The 24,821-nt window shown below is 38.7% G+C and overlaps 1 protein-coding gene across 2 annotated transcripts in view; it reads right to left on the bottom strand.

Annotated features, from left to right (window-relative positions):
• The window catches only part of LOC126353939 (intraflagellar transport protein 122 homolog), a 247,092-nt gene that overhangs the window by 175,104 nt on the left and 47,167 nt on the right, over positions 1-24,821 (bottom strand). For both annotated transcript variants that reach the window (XR_007565246.1, XM_050003221.1), the window contains exons 9-10: positions 12,507-12,615; positions 1,612-2,058 (exon numbers count right to left, since the gene is read on the bottom strand). Coding sequence is in view for 1 of the 2 variants with exons in the window: in XM_050003221.1 (XP_049859178.1) it covers positions 1,612-2,058; positions 12,507-12,615 (556 nt within the window). In the remaining variant the exon portion in view is untranslated. The remainder of the gene's footprint in view (positions 1-1,611; positions 2,059-12,506; positions 12,616-24,821) is intronic.

Raw genomic sequence — 24,821 nt, forward strand, 5'->3', positions numbered from 1 at the left:
ATGGCTGGCTGATGTGGACAATGACCTGAGAAATATGGTAGTGAGAAGATTGAAGAGACAAGCAGAAGATCATCAAGACTGTGCTGCAATTGTCAGAGAGGCCAGGCCCTACAAACGCTATAGCACCAAGGGGCGAGTAAGTAAGTAAGTCATTTGCACAAAAGGTAAGTCTGCGTATGGTCTTTGGTTGCATTCTTCAGGGCCTACTTTGCTCAACGTGGTTATGCCAAGTGACAGGTTTCATGAATTTCTCATGTTTCTCTGTTCTGATGAAAAAGCAATCTGACATGAACACCTGATAGCCAATGAATCTGCTTTAGTATGTCAAATTTGGCGAAAGTTCTCGGAAAAAAGAATTCTTTTTAACCCGCTGGAGAAAATGTAACTATAGGTGAGCTTCTATTGCCAAGCAAAACATATGGAAGCTCACTCAATTCATGCCCAACAAACCTGACAAATATGGTCTTAAATTCTGGACTACTGCCCCTGTAGTGACAATGTATATGTGTACTGTGTTCCCATGCCTCTGAAAACAGGACAAGAATTGAGAGAACCAACTACTCAGACAGTATACTGTTCTGTGTCTCCTGGAGCCATTTATAAATCAAGGTAGAAGCGCGATGACACACAGCTTTTTCATGTCTCTTCAACTTGCTAAGAAACTCAAACAAAAAGCTTAATTATATAGTACAACAAACAAGAACTGGTGTGAAATCCCTGATTGGGTAAAGAAGCAAAATGTTGAAATAAACTCTACATACACCCTGGACCAGACTGGCAACAGAGACTGAACAATGACCGTATACCAAGAAAAGAAGAATAAAAATGTAATTCTTGTTAATAAACTACTTGCTGAAGTAGCAATAAGCAAAGAAGGAAAGACGAAATCTCAAACCATAATATTCTATAAATCGATGAAGTATGGGGTGGACGTGGTTCAGAAAATAGCCTGTAAATATGCGAAAGAAAGAAGTTCATACTTCAGCTGGAGAATAAACTCAAGGAGACATAAGAGCAGAATAAACAACAGAAGAGGATATGGGACCAAAATCATCCAAAAAGTGGAAGAAGTGCCAAACTAGCCTGTATAAAGGCTACAAAGCAACTGACAACAGTGTAAAATGTCACACAGCCGGTTATGGGAAATGTGTGTGTAAAATAGAAATCAACTGTGCTAAGTGTGTCTAGCAGATCCCAATGACCTGAGTAAAAAGTATAACAAAGCTGTGTGTATAACTTTTGTAAGTAAAATAAGGACCATGTATATTAAATGTGTCTAGGTTTTACAAATGGCTAATGCACAAAAATCTACTATTTAGAAAACACATTAGCATTGTTGTATTTAATATCTATTATTATAACCTGAAAAAGGTAGCAATTACCATGAACTATAATAAAGTACTTTTTTAATTCAAACATGAAAATATTTTATGCAGGGTCAAAACGACCCCTTTCTGCCATTTTAGGAATGTCAGAAACTATTCAGTTCTACTGTTAATGCAGTGTAGCAATAAATGAAATTGAATGAAATTGTACATGTGCACTCTGGCACTAAACCATTAACAAACAACACATTTAATTCAGATGCAAACTGTAACGTGGAACACTTACCTGAAACAATAATTCCTTTTTAACAAGATCGTAAACAAGGCACTGACTGCTTTCATCAACCACAGCTAACTTCTTTCTTGACGGACTCAGATCAAGGCATCTTACAGCAGAATCTACCTTAAGAAGGTGCACAGGAAATGGATTGTCGAGATATATCTTCCACACTTGACCATCTTTCAACCCTAACAGCAGGCCTTCACGACCTGGAGGACCCCCAACAACTTTTATGTACCGTATGGCACATTCCATAACCCATTCTCTCTCTTTCGTACCTTCAAATGTAAGACATTGCAAACGTTTCTCCTGACACAAAACAAGACTGTTCGTGCATACTACTAGTAGATTACATTCCAATTTTTGATTAATTTTTTCTTTCACTCGATAATGCATTCCTGTGGAATCTCCTGCATATAGTTCATATATTACAACTCGTTCTGGAAGCTGAACCTGGAAGTCATATGCAAATAAAATTACTGGAATAAACTTAGATCGAATACATTAAGAATTTAACAAGAAAATCTAGAATGTAACACTTAATGAATAATACTTGAAAACAATTCACACACAAAAATTTGAACACAAAGGAGTTGGTGAAGTAACTACCTATGGTAATATTTAAATTTGATTTTAGCTTGAAAATAGCCTTATTGCCATTATTTAATGAATAATTATGTAAAATAGAATCATAGTGGATATTACACAATGATACAAGGCAAATATTTACTGATAGGTGGTTGAAGAGAGGTGCACAGTCACACATAACAGTGCAGAAGAAGCTTTCGAGCTTTTAGTCTCTTTCTAATTAAAGTACACACACACACACACACACACACACACACACACACACAATCACAAACATGCATCACGCGCACGTGAGAGGGGGGGAGGGGGGGAGGGAGGGGGTGGGGGGGAGAACGAATGGAAATGATAAGATATTGTTAGGATTGGATTAGTATACAACAAGAGAGGAAAGAGTGAGGTTATGGGACTGGGAATATGGTGGTTTACAATGAGGATTAAAAGACACTAGGAGCACTGTGAGAAAATTGCTGCATAGACTATCCAAATAACAGATCTGCTCCATTTATTCATATAATCTCAATAAAACCCATCAGTGCTGCAAATAAGCCACAGCCCAGTAGCCATCTTATCACTCAGACCTCAAGCAGCTCAACCATTATGAGGGATATCCTAACCAAGACCCTGCTTTCACCTCCCAAAATGGTATTCTGTTGCCCACCAAACCTATGCAATCTTTTAGTGCATCCCTATTTCACTTCTGCTCCAAGTTCTGCACCCCCTTTGTCATCCCTTTTTAGTTAAGCAAGATGACACATCTATCACTTACACACTGATTTGTCGCCACCTACTGAAGTCCTGCTACAGGCATTTCACATCTCATTCAGATGTAGTACATTGTATAAATACAGCGAAATCATCTACCAATATGCTGCAACTACTCTGAAGTTTTCTAAATAAGCAGGTAACTGCCAAGCTGCTTGAGTGGCCACGGTGGCTAGCCATAATCTTGATCAACCAGCTGTGGAACATATTTTACGTCACAGCAAAGATAACTTTAACAACTGCTTCAACAACTGCATTTGAATCCTCTGCCTGTGGAACAATCCTTCTGAACTACACAACTGTGAGGGAATTATTCCTCCAGTACAACACATGTTCCTGCAATACCGCCCACTTAACCCTCTGTTAACCCCGTCCTCAGACATTCCATTCTGTGCCCCCCGCACCCAACTCCATTACTTTCATTCCTCATTTTAGTCCAGTCAATGAAGGAAAAGTACAGAAACAATATAATGTAATCCAAAATTTTTTGCAGTGCTATGAGGGAGCGTCATGAACAACATACTAAAAATCCTGATCAATGGGTTGAGTGTCGGGGTGGGGATGGGTTTAAAGTTCATTTTTTTATGTTTTTCTCGAATAATTCAAAAATTGTGGCTTCTAGTGAAAATGTTTCCCGTTAGAGAATTAAAAATAAAATAAATTTCCTAAAAAGAAGGTCCTAACAATTTCTTCTCTAGGACTAATATTTTCCACATTCAGAGGATGGAAAAAACACATATTATTAAAAATATTGTTCTATCAGTATAAAGTTAATGTTTATCTTTGACAAAGTGGGTTAAAAACAAATATTAAATGCGTGTACCACACCTAAGTGCAATAGATCCGTATTAAGAAATAAGTTGTGTTCTGGGTATTTAACAACATGGAGGGGCGAGATATGTGGGGTAGAAGTGCAAGGGAAGGTAGGTTGCCAAGATGTTTTCATTCACTTCCCTCCTTCGTAGTCTTCAAACTGAAGCTCAAGCTGGTGGTCCCCAACTTTATTTACCCTACAATACTGGTCCTCCACAGCCTGCCTTATGAATCACTGAGAACACAGTGCGCAGACATTCCCAGGGAGTGTTTATTTTGCTCAAAATGTGTTAATACTTTGTGAAATGCAGATATGAGTTGTGACTCTTCAAGATTTCACAGGTTCGCCGCTGGATCACGTTGTGCAAATTCCACAATATTTCCTTGGGGAAACTGACCAACATCTTCAGGTGGTTCGATCTTTATGGTGGCTAGGTACGACCAGCCACCAGCAAGGCTGAACCACCTGAAGATGTTGGACAGTTGCTCCGAGGAAACATTTTAGAATCTGTACAATGTGATCCGGCGGCAAACCTGTGAAGACTATTTACAGATATGAGTTACTAATAACACTAACACAGGTAATGCTTATGGATGGAATCCACAAAAATCTCTGCACACTGCTCTATGCTGTTAGAGGAGAAATTGATTCTTAGTCCCCTGTATAGCAACTGAAGGGTTCTTCTGGGAAAGGCAATTTGCCCCATCATAAGTGCTGCTCGCTTTTCAGTTTACAGACTACACCTTCCCAGCAATTCTTCTCCCACTCCCTTATTTGAGTAGACAAAATAACTATACTGAGATAGTGTTTATATAGTGGAGATATTTTCAGTTTATTGAGTACTTATTTGCAACTGTTGAGTGAACTATTATGTACAAAAAGCTCAATAGCCAGAGCTGTCAACCATCTAACACACTGAACTGGCTTTTCCATATGTAGCATGCTGTCAATATGTACTCAACAATGTCGAATTCATTGTCTCACTACCACTGGCTGGAATAATTTTTACAGCATGAGAGGTATGAAATTTATCACCCCAGCCTCAGCTCTACCAAAATCTGGAGAGACCCTGGGGCTTAAATTGTCTCACTCTGCAACAGGAAGAGGTCACCTAGATTTTACAGAACTTCAGCTATTTCAACATAAATCAAGGAGATTACTGTCCTAGGCTTGAACATGATCAGTCCCAGTCCATTAGGCATATTCACACCAATCTTGGAAATTGTACTGTGGATGTGTGGTAAGTGGCAGCAAGCAGTGCAGTCCACTTTACAAGTGCCATCAATTCCTGAATAGAAAAATATTTATGTAATCTATCAGTAACACATTTAATTGTGAGGGACATGCAGTAACTTTTTGGTCATTCATTAATTCACCACCAAATCAATAAAACACAATTACATGGCTTTACAATATGCTGTCAATGATATACAGCAGGAAGTTGCCACATTTACCAATTCAACCCCTTTCCCACAAACACCACATAGGTTACTTACAACATCAGACTTAGAAATTAAACACGGAGCAACATATTTTGTATTACAGCTCACATAACAACTGCAAATACGTACTCATTTAATACACTGAAAATATCCACTATACAAATACAGGATCAGTGAAGTTATTTTGCCTACTCGCATCAGAGACCTGGACTGGAATTGCTGGGGAAGTATAGCCTGGTTGTAAAGTAAAACACAAGTAGTGCTCATGGTTGGGAAAAGTGCCTTACCCAGAAGGAGATTACAGATGCTGGACAGGCTGACTTAAGCATTATTTTCTCCTCTAGCAGTGTGCAACACTGTGCAGCAATTTATGTACATTCTGTCGACATGCATTACCTGCATCAATGTTATAAGTAACTCTTATCTGCATTCCATGCGGTGTTAATGGATTTCGAACAAAATAAACGCTCCTGGCCGTGTCTGCACACTGCATCACTAGTGACTCATAAGGTGTGCTGTGGAGGGATAGTATAACTTTGAGAAACACCCTGTTGTTGCTTCTTGTGACTTAATGGCATAGGTAGAGTGGGGAATCACCTACTCGAGCTTCAGTTTGCACACCTATGAAAGAGATAAGTGCATGAACACAATCTAGTCACCTATCTTCCCTTTCTACTCCACACTTCTCTCCCCCTCTACCTGTTACACCCACAGGGCATGATTTACTTAATATGGCTCTACTGCACTTAGATTTGCTGCATGCGTTTAATTTTTTTTAACCCACTTCATTTAAAGGTAAACATTAATTTATGCCATTAGAACAATATTCTTAGTAATTGCAATTTTTCAGCCTCTGAACAAGGAAATTATTAGTCCTAGTGAAAAAATGAGTAGGCCCTACATTGTAGGAAATTTAATGTAGTTTAATTCTTTATTGGTTAACTTTTCACTAAAAGCCATGGTTTTCAAGTTATTCAAGAAGAACATAAAAAAATATCTTTAAACCCACCCCCAACCCAATGCTCACACCCCACGGGTCATGATTTTTAGTATGTCTTTAGGACACTTCTGCCTAGCACTGTGCAAAAATTTGTGACCACATGATTATTTCCCCCTAATAAAGCCTTGTAAATGTTGCATATCTCTCTGTTTCCTAGCTCTCAATACTTATCTACCCCTTCTGTATCCCACACATCTTCACTCCCCATCGTGATCCCCACTCAAACCCTCCACAAACAGCGTACATTAAGGGTCAAGAGCTGCTGTACATTTAGGGAGGTGTGTGTTGTTGCGTGTGCGTGTGCGTGTATGTGTGTGTGTGTGTGTGCGTGGGCGGGTGCGTGCACACCTACACTAAGAAGTAGAAGAGTGGAAGCTCGAAAGATATTAAGCTCATACAATCTTTAGATGTGCAATATGCATGACATATAATTCATCTAGAGCTGACCAAGTGCTAATGTGCACATGCATGACACATAATTCACTTACAGGTGAGTGATTGCCAATTCTTACTGGATTCAGCCTGCATACTACATTAAAGTTTTAACCTTTTGATAAGCAATAATGTTAGGAATGCTCTTCATTCTTTAGCAGTACAATCCTACAGAGACATGCTGTGAAACAAAGGCAAGACACATAGAATACAGAAACTGATCCTGTCTCATCTATGAGTACTAGTGTTAGTTATGGGAAACCAATCACCTACAATGGACGTGAAACAAGCAAACATAACTAGGAAGATTTCTTTGCAGAAAAATCTTAACAAAATAGCAAACAACAAAAGAAATGGATGTACACTAACAGATGGAAAGAATTTACTGACTGCTGCTAGACCAGAACAGAAAGTAATATTGAGTAGTTAATAACATGAATATGAACATTTCTGAACAGAAGACACATTTACAAAGAGTTAAGCAAGAAAAATCAGAGCAAGCAAGATCAAGGAAGATAACACAGATAGCACAAAGGAAATGTAAAGCATTTGAGAGGCACACAGACAGTCACAAAATCATTAGCTTTTGCTATCAGAACTCTGTCTGGTCAGCAGAAGGGAATAAAGGTTTCAAGAAATGAGACTAATCAAAAATTAATACAGACATTTGTGCAGTACCCTGGTTTAAATGTCTTCCTCCTGTTTCTCCCTTTATGTGTGGTTCTAGATGACTTCCCTAATTAATTCTTGATAGTCCTGTTTCCCACAGCTCCTCTTCTTTGTCAGATGAAAGAATCACTGTGTTTAAAATATAATGATTTTGAGATTTTTCCAAGTGTCCCTGTCTCTACTGTTGATTGGTTATGTAGAAAATTCTCCTTTCCATATTTAACTTTTATTTAATTTAGAATGAAAATTTCCTTTGCAAAAAATATGAGGTACGACTAGAATATGAAATTTGTAAGCAATAGTTCACTGCAGCTTATCTTGTCACCAGCATTCGGTGGTACTTTTCTTTTTGTTGCACTGGATTCTTTCCATGCCTCTCAAGCTTCTTTCACCACTGCAACAGGCTGCTTTAAGTCCTGTTTCCAATATCCTAAGATTTCATTACTCGTTTTCATCTATTATTATTAGATTTTAGTGTCAAATTTATGTTGGCATTTCATAGGCACAAATTTTAGCCTAGCTTTTGTTTATGTTATTGTATACTGTAAGTAATGTGATTATTTCAATAAAGTACAGTTTATGTTGTCAGTGTATTCTTAATGCTATCCACTTGGCTCTCTATAAAGCGGCCAATGCCGAAAGTTCAAAAATAAGCAAAAAGTTCATATAGTGTAGGCTCAGTTCTTTGTTTACTTTTGTTTCATTATGTAAACAATACAGATTTAATTGTTTCTATTAGCATTCAAACTTTAGGCCTAAACTTTCCAAAAAAATTTATATAGGAATTGAAAGTTACTCTTGTTTAATTTAGACTAAAGCTAAAATTTGTTTGTCATGAGTTAGAAGTCTACGACTTGCATAGTATTTTTAGTTCCAGGGTCTGGTGTGAAGGTCATTGCAGTTTCTCTCATGTGGGTGATTGTAGTGGTGCAGGAATTGGTGAGATAAACAAGGCTCATTGGTTGTGCAGGATTTACTGTAGTGATAGGAAGATAGTGGAACAGGAGCAGAAGACTGCTGCCCTTCAGGCGGAAATAGATAAGGCAAAACAAGATCTGGAAAGCTTAAGGGGGAAGTGGGGAAAAAGGAGGTGAGAAGTGACAACAGGTTTTAGAAGAAATAGGAATATGACTTTCTCGAGCAGTTTTGCTATTAATGTGAAAAACAGGTCTGATCTGTTGTCACAGTTAGAAGCAGATGAACCACAAGTAGATGTAGGAGTAGACAGGACACAACAAACTTTCAAAAAGTGTTTGAGACGTAAGAAGTCAGAAAAAAAGTTGTGAAGAAGAAGAAAGTTTTGTTGTCAGGTAGTTCACATGGTCGAGGTGTTGGCCAACTGTTGCAGGATGAACTAGGGTCAGTTTACCATGTCACAATTTTTTTTAAATCTACTGCAAGTCTGTATCAAATGATACAGGATGTAGGTTCACTTTGCAAAGATTCCACAAAGGAAGACACCATGGTAATAGTGGGTGGGGCAGGCAACAGCTTAGACAGGGACCATAATTATTCAATTGATGGTGGCTTCATAAAGATAACTTCAGCAATGAGACATACTGGTGTTGGGCTTGTGTCTGTTTTGAGATACCATGACTGGAATCATTTAAACTCTTCTGTTAGGAGAGTTAATTTAGAAGTGGAATGGCTGCTTGGATCAGGCATGGGATCTTACTGCAATGTTGACTCTGTTAGTAGGTGGGACTATACTAGGCATGGGCTTCGCTTCAACAGGGAAGGGAAGGGAAAACTGTCTGGGTTATAGCTAATAACTTAAGGGGTGTTGTGGGGGGTGGGGGGCAGGGGGTGGGAAGCACTATCGCCTGTGGTACTGTGGTAAAGTAATAGTTGTCACAAGTGATTGAACAGCAGTTTTCTTAGGGTAGGGAGGACAGAACCAGAGACAACTTTCACATTGATAACACAGGCAGCCAGAATGAAAATTTTGATGACGCAATTCATACTAACAGTCCCTGATTGAAACTGGAGATATTCAAAAACTGACAAAAAGTTAAGTTTGTACAGCTGTAATTCAGACAGTACACAAAATCAGTTATCCTCATTGCATCAGAAAATCTGAGGACTAAGGGGTAAGCTTAATGAATTGCTTATTTGTGTTGAAGAATTAGAGTTAACCAAACCAGTTGATATAATCTGGCTCTCTGAACATCATTTGACCACTGGATAGACATGTTACATGTTACAGGATTCAAGTTAGCTTCATACTTCTGTAGAGAAAATCTGAAGAAAGAAGGAGTTGCTACATCCACATTTTTCAAAAACTGTTTTAATTTCAAGAATATTGATATTAATAAATTTTGTTCAGAGCAGCAATTAAAAGCTTGTGCAACAGAAGTAGTATTTTATAATAAGTCCTTTATAATGGTAAGTACAATACAGACAACCTTCAGGAAACTTTAACCTCTTCATAAAAAATCTGGAAGCTCTGTTGTCCCATCTCACAGTAAGAAACAAGAAAATAGTGGTTGCTGGCAATTTTAATGTGGGTTTAATTGAAGAGCTCTGTCAGAGAACAATTACTGCAATCAGTAACATTGTCATGAACTTTGCAACTAGGGTATGTAAATGCTCTGAGACCACTATTATAACATCCTTGTAGACATATCGAGGGAAGTCATATCACAAAACCAATAGTAAATGGGCTGTCTGATCATGACATACCAAGCATCTTATGTTAAATGTTGAAACTTATCAGGACATAAAATCTATTAAATCTGAGTACAGGTGGGTAATAAATCAGTCAAAAATTGGGAATTTTAGGAGACTGCTCAAAGACAGGAACTGGATATATCTTTACAATACTTCTGACTCAAATGGAAAATGCAAAGCATTCATTAATAAAGTGACTACCTTTTTTGAAAACTGTTTTCCCCTAAAGGCAATTCAAAGCTAACAGAACTCTAAGAATAAACCAAGTATTACACAAGGAATAAAGATATCACATGGGACAAAAAGGAGACTGTATCTACTATCTAGGCAGCTCTGATGTGCATTACACAAAAATACAGCAAAATATTGAAGCAAACAGAATAGAAATCTAAGCAGCTTTATTATGAGAAAAATATAATTACAACAAGCAACAAATCTATATGGAGTATAGTGAAAACAGACAGTAGGGGCCAAAAAAGAAGAGAAACAGACAGCTCTAAAAATAAATGAGACATTAGTGACAAGTGCATGTGGTGTTGCAAACCTCTTAAATAAGTACTTTGTTTCTGTTACTGACAGCTCGGGTTTGTTGGATTCAGTAAACAGCGCAGTGGAGTATCTGAGAACGGTCTTTACTAATAGCTTCAGTAAAATGGAAGTGACACTTACACCTCTCAACAAAGTAGCATCCATCATAAAAACCTCAAAATCAAAGTATTCTAGCAGTTATGATAACATATCAACTACGTTAATCAAAGAGTGATCATGTGAGTTGAGTTCTATCTTCAGTTATTTGTGTAATCAATCTCTTAACATGGAGCACTTCCAGACTGGCTAAAATAAGCTGAAGTGTCTTTCGAGACGAGGATAAAGAGATACTGTCTAACTAGAGACCAATTTCACTTTTTCCACATTTTTTTAAAAATATTTGAAAAGGTTGCATTCAAGCGTCTTCTTAAGAATCTGGAAGCAAACAATATCTTGTCCAAGTCCCAGTTTGGGTTCCTTCAGGGTTCCGATACAGAGTACACATACAGTGAGAATGTACTTAATTCACTAGGTAACAAATTAGAGACTGTTGGCATTTTCTGTGACCTGTCAAAAGGCTGCCTGTGTCTTCGGCAGTGCTGCAAAGTGGTTTAAGTTTTACCTAACACTAAACAAAGGGTGTCATTGTAAAATAACTGTCAAGTAAGCAATCAGTCTTCATCTGATTGGGTGTTCCTTGAGGTTTTATCTTGGGTCCATTGCTTTATCTTGTGTACATTAATGATCCCTCATCTGTTACACTGCCAGATGCTAAGTTTGTTTTGTCTGCAGATGATACAAACATTGCAATAACTAGGAACTCAAGTACAGATTTAGAAATGACTGCCAATCAAATTATCACTGGCACTGACAAATGGGTTAAAGCTAATTCAGAAAAGACCTACTATATGCAGTTCAGAACCTGTAAGAGATTTTCTTCCAGCATTTGTATAACATATGAAGACATGTAGACCGAAGAGACTGACAGGTGAAGTTTCTGGGATTACAACCTGCTAATAAATTCAGTTTGGAAAGTCATACCACAGCATTGCTGAAGCACCTAAACAAGTCTGTATTTGCAGTGCGAATGATGTCAGATGTAGGAGGAAAAAATAGGAAACTTGCATACGTTGCTTACTTTCATTCTATTATGACACATGGGATCATAGTCTGAGGTGAGCAAAAGTTTCTAGAGTGCAGAAGGGTGTAATAAGACTCATTTGTGTTGTGAATTCAACAACATCATGTACATATCCATTCAGGGAACAGGGTATTCTAACCACTTTTTCTCAGCTTATTTTTCCTTAATGAAATTTTTTGCAAGTAATATGTGTTTATTTCCAACCAATAGCTCAATATGTAGTGTCAGCAGTAGGTATAAGAACAATCTACATAATGACCCAAAATCACTTACCTTGGTCAATAAATTGCCAGCAATCATTAAAAACTTGGTTTCAGATAAAGCTCAGTTTAAACAGAGTTTGAAAGACTTTTTGATAAGCATCTCCCACTACTGTTAGATTTCAGTTCTGATAGCACTTGGTCACAATAGCCAGGATTAGGTATTTTGTGTATGATAAATTTATTAAAGGTGCATAATTATGTTTCATTCTGACAGCACATTTATTCTCTAAATATTAGCAGTTCCAGTTTACTGTAATTATTTACATACTTTAACAATCTCCTGACAAGTGGCCATGGAAGTGAGTATTATATTCAAATGTTCTATGTTTTTGATGTTATACTTTCTGACTTGTTCCACGCCCATCAGAATCATCTTATTTTTGGGTCTATGGAACAAAAACTGAATCTAATCTAACCTCTAATCTAGCTGAAAATGTATCTGAGATCTCTAAAATACATTTTTCTTCCCTTTTGTTTATATTCTTCAGCTTAACGTATACTTTCTTGCATCTTACACAGTTTCTATATTGTATGTATGTATGTGGCATTTTAAATTTAATGATGCCTGAATAACATAGGTAATGAAACTTACTGCTAATCGGTGTTTAAAAATTGCTATTTTCCTTATAAGGTCTCGACATTTTATTCTGACTTTCTGATTTGTCAGAAGATGCTGGATTATTACATCGGTCATATTTTCTCTGGAAAATGTAAAAAATAAACATCAATTTTGTAAAAATAGCCTACAATTTATCTCTTACAACAAAACACTGAGTTTTCTACACACACACACACACACACACACACACACAGAGGAAGAAAAAGAGCGAATGAGAGAGGCAGAAAAAGAGAGAGAGGACTTTTTTTTGGGGGGGGGGTTATTAAATACATAATTGCATAAAATCCATTATTATTAAACTTAAATGAATTGAGAGAGAACATATTTGACCCCTATGTTTTTAAATTAATTACTCACAGTGAACTTTCAGCTGCCAAAATGCCAAGTGATTACGAACAATAAGAAAGGTCATTACTCTTTAAAGGCATTTTTTTTTTGCATGCTACTGATAATAAAAAACAAACAAATGAGCATTGCAGGGAATGCTCTTTAAATTAATGCGAAGATCACATCACTCTTTGAAGAATATGTAATGCCTTGGATGAAGCACTCTGGTGAATGTGTTAATGTAGAATTTCAGGAATTTCTCAGCAGAATGGATTTACCACATATGGGTGCAATTATGTGTCATGCCTCATATGGTCACACTGTAAGTGAATCTGAATATTTTCAGTTCAAGGTTACTTGCACAACTAATCTGAAGAAGCATTCAATGTAACCAGTGCTTAGTCTATCCAATCTCTGAGATTTCTATTACTACTGCAAGGTGTTTTTTTGGAGTAGGTGTTTCCGAAAGATAATGCTGCCAAATAACTATATACACAGTTGCAACAATCAGTCAAGGGAACAAAAATGGCAGTTTGGTCAGCACAAAAGGTACTGATGATAATACAACTGAACATTGTCATAATAAGCAGCATGTTAAGTAAGAGAGATAAGCTTCTCATATCACTACAGGATGCTGAGAAATGTACAGTTATTTCTACTGGTTTGCTATGCATAATAGATCATTTAGAATTCAAACAAACTGAACAGATGCACCTAAATGGATACGAGTTAGTACCATTTTACTGTAGGCATAATATGAGTAATGTAGGGAATAGATGTATACACAAAAAGTGGAATAATGTTCCAAGCTGTAGACTTCAATGAATAAAGTATTAAATCTCTCTTTTAGTGCTTTATAGAATTTGGAACATACAAGACATCATTTCTGGCAGTCTGTGTGCCACCTACAGGATTTTTTTTTTTAATTTGATTAAGCAATTCTATGGCATATTAATAAGTCTTACTAAAAAAAACTGGGAAGTGACTATATACAGAGGGCACCTAGAATCACTGATGTCCAGCTTTGGTTTGACTTCCAAAGCAACATTTCCAAACAGTGCAACAGTGATTGACAATTTATTTCTAAATTCTACTGCCTTTCAAGAAATAGATGTAACTCCTATAATAAATGGTTTGTCTCAAAGCTATCATCTAATGGTAACAATAAGGCATCACCATCAATTAGGTTTAGATACGAAGAGAAATGGACACTTTCACAATGATTAATACCGAAGACATTTACTGGACCAATAACAGGAAGAAGTTTAACAAAGACACACAGTAGATGATAATTTAATTATTTCTAAATCTATTCACACACCATTATGAATTCAGTTTTCCTCTACAAGTCAGAAACAATTACAGTGGGAACTGAGACAATAGGTGGCAAACAAGCATGATCAAAGTGCGTTGTGCCAGGAGGAAAGACCTTTATTAAATTCAGAGAACTAGATCTAAACAAGACTCAAGGGTGTACTACAAGTAGTACTGCATAATTATTCACCTTGTCATCAAAATGGCAAAAGCTATCCACTATGCTCAAAAAAATCAAGAGTAAAAAAAAATCATAGGCGGTTTACTGCACTATTAGCTGTTGAGCCACTACCTCTCTGCACAGACTTCAAAACACGTGGCAGACAGGCAAACCAGTTGCCTGTGAGAATCTGCTGCCAGGTCTAGAATATTGTTGACATGGCATGGTGAAAGGGCTCAATCCACTGCAGTGGCAAGCTGAATTATCTCATGACTTAGCCTGATGATGAGCACCTTGGTCAACTATTTGACCTAAAACAGCATCCTGCCATAACAAAAGTATGCTAAGCAACTATAAATACTTGGTGCCCATACCCTAGTAGTATCTTGTCTCCAACTGCTGCGAACAACAAGACACACTTCATGCCAATTGATGGTGATGGTGAGTGTGAGGGTGTATCAGCTTCATCATCACATCTAATCACCTCATCCACTAGCTGCCAATCAGCAGGCCACTGGTAGACCTGGTGCTACTGAACTTGAATAGTGCCATCCATCTGGGCCCACTGACAAGGTGACACTATCCAGTCTCTGGGTGTCTCCAACGGGTCTGGGGTTCAGTGCATCATATCAGTCATCACACACTTGATCAGTTACCACAGCAGCTGGCTGCCAACACATATACTGGTAGACTGCCGACACCTCAGGTCAGCCACGCATTTGCAAGGTCACACACTAATGCTGCACTCAGCTGAGCTGACACTCCCGCCCAATGACAATATACTGCTGCAGCTGAGTATGTTGCTTTGGACTTCACTGAGGCAGCCATGGCTACCTGGGAAGTCAACGAACGCAACTGAGACACTGCTAAGAGACTGTATGAGCTACTCAATGAATAAAGAATGTTTTTGCTAGTGAAGCATTTCTGATTCAGCTGCTTGAGGAACTGGTAGTCAGCATTCAATGTCTTGCAAGCCATGCTGAGTCGACCATCCCGGCAAGTAATAGTGACCGCACTTCCAACAATACTACATATGCATGACATGAGAAAATTCAATAAGGCAAATGGCACTCAGCTTCCTGACAAGAGTAGCAGCAACACATATGATGTTAAATTCAAATCATTGGTTGCTAAGTTCCATGAATGCTTCCTAACTATATGCAATAACAAAGGGGCACAAAAAATGGACCATCAAAAGCAGATTCATTGGACTTACTTTGACAGGCATTGCATACTCCACTACTAGATATCAGTTCTGCCAAATCAACTGCTAGAGAGATCACAAAAACCATTACGGCAGTAATTCCCTGTTTATGACAGTATTTCAACCAAAGTTCTAAAATATTGTGCAGACCTGGTAGTGACATCTCTGAGATCCCTTTGTAGCCAGTTGATGTATTCATCTATCCATTCATTCACTCACATTCATCTATCCATTCATTCACTCACTCACTCATTCATTCACTCATGTGTTCTGTACATATGATCAAGAAAGAGAAACATTCATCAAATAGCAGAAGCACTGAGATGCCAACAAGCACACAAAAGAATGAAAACTGCTGGCTTTTGGAAGAAATTCTTAAATAGCTAAAGAACATTCTCTCTCACTCCACATCCCTGACAGTTCTCTTTCTTGTAAATATATGTGGTATGATTTGCCTCCAATACCATGCCAAGTCAGTCTCCACATTCTGAAGTTAGCAGCAATGGCTTGATTGCACTGCCAATCTGCAGCGGCCTCCTAGACACACCCTCATCCTCCTGCTCCACCAGTGCTGTGGCCGGAACTAACTTAAGGGCGCCACCAGTCGCACCTGCCGAATTTAGCTCACAGTCTAATTGCTGTATATCAACGCTGAACCTCTGATACTACAGTGTACATACAGACTTTGCCTACCTCATGGATTTGTACTGTTTACTGATATGAATTGTCATTGAAAATTGAGTTAAGTTAAACAAGTTTATCTTACATTACCTGAGATCTCAATCTTTTGCTCTCTGTCACAGTAACCACCAACTCACTGGCATCGACTATGGGACAACCAAACATCTGGAGTCAAGGGAAATCTACATTTAGTTGCTGCTTGGTCCTACTTCTTCCTGAAATGGAACATAAGTGACATTGTTTTGTTGGTTCTCACTTCCCACCAAGAACATTGGTTTTGCTGTTTTTGGTTTCCATATTTCAACAAGCATGTTTGCTGCATGTGTATTTCTTGTGGAATTTGCCATGCTTGCCTGCCACATTGGTACTGTGTACCAATATTATTGTGTGTATTTCAGAATATTTGTCCCGTAACTGGTGGCGAATATATAGTGACTTTAATCGGCACTTTCTTCCAGTATAGCTTAGTGGTTGTGCTCTATTTTTGTACTGTTTCTGCATGTGTGTGTGTGTGGGGGGGGGGGGGGTTGCATATGCGTGTTATCATTGCCAATGACTGACAAGAACTGTCATTAACTCAGATTATTCAGTTGCAGGGTCAGCAGAAGCAACAGCTTATGGAATCCATGAACAGACTGCTAGCAATGAATGCAAACACTGTGGCATCACTCCAGCAGCCACAGTACAACAGCCCGCAGCATCTGTTTCCACATCACCATTCCAGGCATTTAATTCTTAACAAGAAGAATGGTTTTGAGTACCACGCACCGCTCAACTCGCACTTGCAGGTGCCTCACACTGAAGGTAGGGAAGGCAGCCATATTTTATTGCAACAGTCAGTGTTTTAGTGTACCAGGTAGCCTGCAAACTTTTTCTCACCAGCCGCCGTTAAAGTAGTACTTAGATGAACTAACTGCTGCACTGAACAAGTACTATGATGAGCAGAATAATGTGGCAGTTGCATGTTACAAATTCTTTTGCTTGTGCAGGCAATCCAAACACATAATCAGTAGGTGTCAGCTACTTACATAGCATCACGACTTCAAGTGCATGTGTAGAAGTCACTACGGTTATGCCATGGCTAGGCTAGGGATGGTGTTAATCAAAATGTGTCAGATCATTACATATGTCAACAGATTCTTAAGTATCCTGATCATAGCTTGCAACAGTTATTGGAAATGGTGGAGCAACAGCACTTGTGCGACAGTGAGGCAATGGACTTTGATTACGCTCCTATTTGTGCTATTTACAGTAATGGTTGTGCCCTTCATTCATGAGCCAAAGCATGTAAATTCGACTCCACAACAGTATCGTAAACAACAACAGTGTGCTTGGCAGTAGGCCAAGGCAGTTAAAGCCTGTGTGCAGTGTTTCAAGGCACATAAGCAACAGTCATGGTCCAGTCATGATGCTAAGCGCTACCACTGTGGCAAGCATAGACAGATTCCATCTGTCTGCAGACATGCAAATCCAACAATCACTCAGCATGTTCTACACTGGATCAGTCAACTGATGTTAATGTAAGATTTCCAACGCCAAGCAGTAATCACATTGGGTCCATCTGATTGGCTGCTGATGATGTCATCATGCCTGTATAAGCGAGAAACCATAGCAGCCTTGGCAGTCAGTGAACTCCTGATGACAATGGCAGAGATGGTCATCGGAAGCTCGAGGATTTTATTCGAATTTACACGGCTTGAAAACGAGAATGTTTTATTCTTCTGATCTGTTTGGTTTGCACATTCAAGACAATGTTCTCTCTGTGAACTCTTCTGTGCCTATGGACAGGCCATGAAAGACAATGTGCAACCATGTATTGCTAAGCACGGCCCGCAGCTTGAGGTTATCAGAGATTAAGTGGCACAGGAATGTTTGACTTGGCACAACATTGCTGTGACTTTCCCTGTAACAGCCAGTGGGCAGGCAGCAGAGGAAGTATTTCATTTAATGATACCATGCAACCAAACTCGTGCTTGCCTCACCCACTTAAGAGATCTGATCATTTGCCATCATTTTGTGCTTTGGCACAGCGTATCGGTCCAGCAATGTGTCATCCTCTAACATACAGACAGTGATTAGTCCTGTGTGGTTGTGCCACAATTGCTTTAAAAGGAAGTTCTTTGCCTTCTCCATCAAGGTCACTGGGGCATTGTACGTACTCAGCTGCTTGCACAAACTCAGCTGCTTTCCAGAAAACACTGCACACAGGTCGGCATGTGTGCTCAAGTAGATCAATTAACATCACAAAATCTGGCATGTACAGAACACCAGTTCGCTCCACCACAAAAATGTTTTGACTGGCTCAAGCCCAGTGTCCCTTGGCAAAGATTGCACATCACCTTCGCGATTATCTACTGGAACTCCTAATGGCTTCTTGTTGTGGATGAATTTACAAGTTTCCGTACGTGGTGCCCACGCTAGCTTTAGTGCTCTCTCTCTTGTTTTACTGTTCCCTGCCATGCAACTGCAAATTGCTAGCAGAGCTCTTGCATGGAACCAGCATATGGCACTGCTCCAGCTGCTGCATCCTCCACATAGTTGAGCCTTCCTCCACAACACTATAAGTTTAATGTGCATGATTCGGTATTTCTAAGAGGTTTTGGCAGACACAGTTCCAAGGATGTGACCTTTTCACCAGTCTTGGGGCGCGCACTATATGTTGTACAGGATTCCACAAAACTGCAAAAGTGCCCTCAAAATCAAGTTTGTTTTTGTGGGCTGCATAATCCTGCCACAGGTTTTTCATTTGCAGAGTCAGTGTACATAAGGACTCCGCAGCCTCAGCTGCCTTCATCTACCTCAGGTCCAGTGCTGGACAATGTGCCCAGGATGCTGATGCAGCACTGTCACCAACATTGCCGTGCCAGCGGCTCCAACCATGGTGGATGTGGCGGATGAGTCCATTCGCCCTGCCACCTTCCAGTTCATCCTTGTGTGTGAGTGGACACCCTTATGGCTGGTTTTTCAGTCAGCGTTCCCAGCCATTCACAAAATGAATGCCGAGATGCTTGTAAGGGTTTATCAACTGAAGTTCTGACTCCTGCCTCCTCAGTGGCATCTGCACCTACAACCCCCCCATGTCATGTTTCCGGCAGTGCCAGTACACGACAACGCCAAAGAGGTTTGGGGAGAGGAATGTACTGTTTGCCGTTGATACCATGTCAAGACAGTCTAAGCTCTGAAGCTAGCAGCAACCATGTCACTGCACCATGAACCTGTGACTGCCTCTGAGATACACCCTCATCATCAGAGCTGACTTACAGATGCTGTATGTAACATCTGCTCAATCTAGCTTGTGGTCAAATTGTTGTGGCTCAACACTCAGCCTCTGCTGATACTGTACATGTGCACTTTTCCTAGCTCATGGATGTTTACTGTTTACTGGTCTAGACTAGTTACTGAAAACTGAGTTAAGTAAGACAAAGTTTATCTCAAACTACTTGTGAGTATCAATCTTTTGCTCTCTGTCAAAGTACCCAAGTCCATGGCTTTAACAAGGGCAAACACACAATATAAGAGGAAAGTTCTGGCAGGATATAAATACGTACTGTAGGTATAAAGGAGATAGTGCCCTGAATAGGAGAAGTGTTGAATCACCAACAGGCACAAAGAAAGAATGAAAACCTTAGAAATCCTTGAATGAGCTAGAGCGTGTGCATGCCTCCCACACCTCACCCACCCACCCACACACACACACACTCATGGTGTGTGTGTGTGTGGGGGGGGGGGGGGGGGCATTTGGATTTCTTCCAAAAGATAGCAATATTTTCATTCTTTTTTGTGTGCCTGTTGATGATTGAATATGACTCCTATTTGGTGAGTGATCTCCTTTACACCTGAAGTATTAGCATTCTGCCAGACCTTTCTGAAACACTGCACAATCAACAGCTCATGCCACATCTCCTAGAACATGATCTTTGGCATGAAGGGGATGTGGTGCATTTTCCTGTGCATGCACAGAGTCCGTTTACGGGATGTTGGTGTGATTCTGTAAGTAATACAGGATTGGTTTTGGATTATGTCCCTGGGAAATTTTATTTTGGATTTTGGTCTGAGGTGAACTTTCACTTGGCCACCATTCTAGGAGGGTAGGTCTCTGTAGTACTAATGTAATTGGTGCAGAGTTCGACACTGTGTGTTTACCACCTCATCATGCGGAGGCACATAAATTAGTGTGACTAATCATATGGAATATTGGATTTTAATTTCTGACCATCTTACAGCCAGGAAGATTTATTAACAAGGATCTGGTCTAACAGGAAGTTACTTATCTTAAACTAGTTGTTGTGGTACAAGCTCTTCCGTAATCATCCACATTAGTCTCACTGCTGGTGAAGTACAAGTCCCACAATATACACTACTCTGGTCACTAGGTACTGACCGACTCTGAGCTAGCGGCTAAGCTAACTGCGACTGCGACTCTCCCTGGACTGCGGCTGATGACTCGATTCGTCGACTTTCTAGATGACTGACAGGGACTCACTGGGCCCTCCGGTCTGTGACGGCGACCTAAATACTGTCAGTCAAGATGACGTTGGCAGCATGTTGCTTGTGAGTCTCTATTTGGCCTCTCTCCTGATAAGCATGTTGCTTACGCCTACTATTAATCCTCTAGGTGAGGTTCATCACCCAACTGTCGGCATCTTCTTTCCACCTACATTTTCTGTCCTATGTGATGGTTAAGTATTCATTGTTTCCACCACATGGCACGATTTGAAGCTGAATCTCAGTTGGCTGCTGAACTACTTTGCAATCAGGTGTAAGTGGGGGTGGTTGCCCTGGGCAGTTACCTTATCATCTTAGACTGACTTATTATAATTGTTTTATCTATGCTGCCAGAGTGTAATCTGATGACATAAGTTTTTACTTGTTTTACTTAAAAGTTACTTCTCTGTTCATCAGGCTATTATTGTATGTTTGTGCCTTGGAGCATGTACCTTCTGGTTGCTTAGAAAAGGAGGAATGTGGTGAACATCATATTGGGCCTGCCCTAAGTAATTTCAGGGCTGTTCCTGGACCACATTGTCAATGTGTGGTGGTTGCACACCAAGCAGCATTAATTATTTTTCTTTCCTTTTACTGACTTCTTTTATGTAAACCTGAATTATTTGTTGTATGTTAGTCAAATACATTCTAAAGATGTTTATTGCGTTCCTGTTTTGAAGACTGGTTTCCTATCACGTTATGCTTGTTATAAAACATTGTTGTTTGGGCATTCTTGAGTTATGCACTTAATTGTTTATTCTTTTAAAAAAGAATAAGAACCTTGGAAGAGATTGTTTTATTGATTTTAAGTAATTGTTCTTAATTTTTTTAAATCTAGTTGGATGGTTTGGTCTTAATTTGTGAAGCTCCTGTTGGTCTAATTGGTAAAATTAATCTTCCTGAGGAGTGTTAACAAAAATCTTGATACAAATGATATTCAGTCCTTATTTTGCCCCGTCCTTCCACTCCCAGGCAAATTTACACCAGTAACGGGTACCACGTTCTGTACTATAGGTACAAGAAAGAGAACCTTCAGAGATGTGGAATTAGTCAAGATATATATCAACAAGGTACAAGGAAATCATAGAAACTTAATCTGTATACCATAGTTAACAATAAAGTATCACTATGCTGCTTAATGCTATTCATACTTATGCCATCTACATTTAATTGAGTTAATTAGTAACAAATCAGGTACTCTGAAAAAGTTACCGCGTCCTCAGTTTTACTATATAGCTGCTCTTTGTCTGCTAGACAAATATTGTATTTTCCAAAGACTTTTTTTTTACATCTGTAAATACTGAGTTCTACTTATAGTACACCCTTTTTTTAAGAACGCATCTCACAACAAAATACTGAAACTCTTTTCTCAGAATAGATTATAAATGACTTTTTTCACATTCAAAGATGAAACTGCTTATTTATATTTATATAAAAGCAAGCAGCCTTGTCTTTGAATATGTAAGTGTCATTTATCAATTATATGAAGCCTGTAAGACACCTTGAATACAAAACTTTTCTTGGTATAACCTTCGAGCAACAACTCAATTTGCCTTTGTTAAGGGCATCTCAACTGAAAACGCAGAAAACAAAAAGTAAACTGTGTTTACAGTGTCATATCATAAAAAATTTCAGTTCCATGTATTCATGAAAACAGCTTTGAAATTATGAAATAAATGTGCATAATGTATAAATGTAAAAGTACAGTATCCCAGACAAAGTTCTGTACACTGGGTGCGGTTGCTTCACTTGTGTACAACACGATTTTGTAAAAGTTCGTTATTAGCTACAACTTCTATTTACTATAAGAGTATTCAGACTCAAGATATACAGATTCTGCTTAATTTTACTTTATGTATTCAACTGTTTTTGACTTTGCCAGTATATGGTCAAATGGTAACATTCTGTGTAATGTCACACAACTGCTTTTTCTGAAGTACTAAATAAAAACAATAGCAGAGTAGTGTAAGAAGGAGAGCAGTGGCTTTAATCAAAATTGCAACTTTTTTCCTAATAAACACATAAATATATAAAGTGATCTAGGAGTACTTCCCATAATGAACAGTGTGAATACATCAGCACTAGTCTTATTTATTAATATGCTCTACTGAAGTAACCTGTAATGGCTGTTTCTGTTTAATTCGGTATCCATGAAGGCTCTCTTTTATGATGACACTTACAGGACATGATGCATGATGAATGTCATCATTATCATCATCATCATCATCATCATCATCATCATTTAGTTATCTGACTTGTATGTTTGGACTTCATGGCCCTCCATGTTTCTCTGTTCATTCTTTGATACCTTCCTTGTTACCTACTGATGTCATCCAGCATCTGGTATCTTCTTCTGTCCTTGCCTCTCTTCCTAGGAATAGAACCTTTCATTGCCTCTACTAGAAGGCAGTCTCTTCTTAATGAGGATATTACCCAACCTGAACAGTAACCTACTCATAAAAAAATATTAACTGACCCATGCCATCCAATATAATCTTTTCTGTGGAAAACAAAGCTAATTATAGGTCAGTTCTATCATTCCTGTCTTCTGCTTTCTGCTCCTCAATGGGGAAGGGGTGGGGATTGAGGAGAAGGAAGTAAGGATTGGGAGAAGGGGGCAGGAAGAGAAGTGCTGCTGTTCCCAAGCAGTTATGTGGCATGGAAATAGGATGTAATCTGTTGAAATAGTTCATGGTTGTGATCTGTTGCACTATGGCTCATCTCTGTCATCAAAATTGAGCTGGTCACACTGATCCTTGTAATCTACAACACTGTGGAGTGCAACAGGTGACTATGGTGGCAGTAATTTAACATGAATCAAATTCTAATGGTAAACTGCTGATACAGTGAAATGTCGAATGCTCAAAGCCTGCATTACTTCAACATATGGATAAGTCAGACTGCCCTAATGATGTGGACTTGGTCAAACACGCTGTCCTGCCTACCTCCTGTGTGACTACGGTGTACACAGCCTGTACAAGGTCTAATGGCATCAAGGTTATATGTTAAGCCCAACGATTCCATTTGTCAAGGTAATGATAGTGCTCTCTAGTCACCACAGTAGCTATCTCTCATTCTATTGCTCAATGCTGTATACAATCACAATTATATAAGCAAAATGACTATAAAGCCTCTACAACAATAAGCTGTATTGAAGGGAATTGGAATAGTGCTTGCCAAACTTCAATAGTGGCTCTTTCTCAGTCAAATGGAAAAGGAAGAATCACTATGAAAGAAAAATAATGGCAACACACAGTTAACAGCAAACACATTCAACTGATAATAAGTGTTCAACACATATACACAGCAAATACCATTTGAGTATGACTCTTGATGCATCAATTTGACATATGTTGAGTATGGTATGCATCAATGACATTCGTCTTTCTTACTTGCAGAAAATACACCGGCAGTTTCTTCGTACTTTCAAGTACTGAGCCATTTATCTTACTGAAAAAAGTTAAGACTACTATGGTTTCCTTAAATGCCCACTCAGCTCTGTATTGCACAGTATCATTTCTGTGTAGTGTCTTCAACTCTCTATGTATGTTTTAGTGTAAACTATGAATAGAATTACAAAATTTTTACTGCTAAAGACAATTTAACTCATTAATTTGATAAAAATAAGCTAATATGGGAGGAATTTCTTGGTTTTAAGAGTGATGTATAAAAAGCAGTGTATCATGTTTTCTGCAGATTCAACACGAAAGTGCTGGGCACAGTTTGGTGACTGCCAGTGATTTCAGATTTGCAATGCTTTTAACACTGTCTCACCAGATTTTATTAATTGAAAAGTCATCAAAATATGTCTTGCAACACTTTCTTACAGTGAGTTTGCAGTGCATTATTGATACACCAATAATTGACCACAACTATGCATTTGTTGCCATCCTGCCGCTCATTTTTCTAAAAAGTTAGAAAAATCTTTATGACTGTCCTATTGGAGATATTGCTGTAACATGAGAACAAAAGGTTTCTCTAAAACAGTTGTATCATGTATCAGCAGAAGGTTACAATGTAATCATATTCCAATAATTATATATGTGGTGCCTATTGGAATAACAAATGTTTCTAACAAAACTTTCATTAAAAACAATCCTAAACTGAATTAGTTATT

Source organism: Schistocerca gregaria, chromosome 1 (assembly GCF_023897955.1).
Source record: "Schistocerca gregaria isolate iqSchGreg1 chromosome 1, iqSchGreg1.2, whole genome shotgun sequence".
Taxonomy (NCBI): domain Eukaryota; kingdom Metazoa; phylum Arthropoda; class Insecta; order Orthoptera; family Acrididae; genus Schistocerca; species Schistocerca gregaria.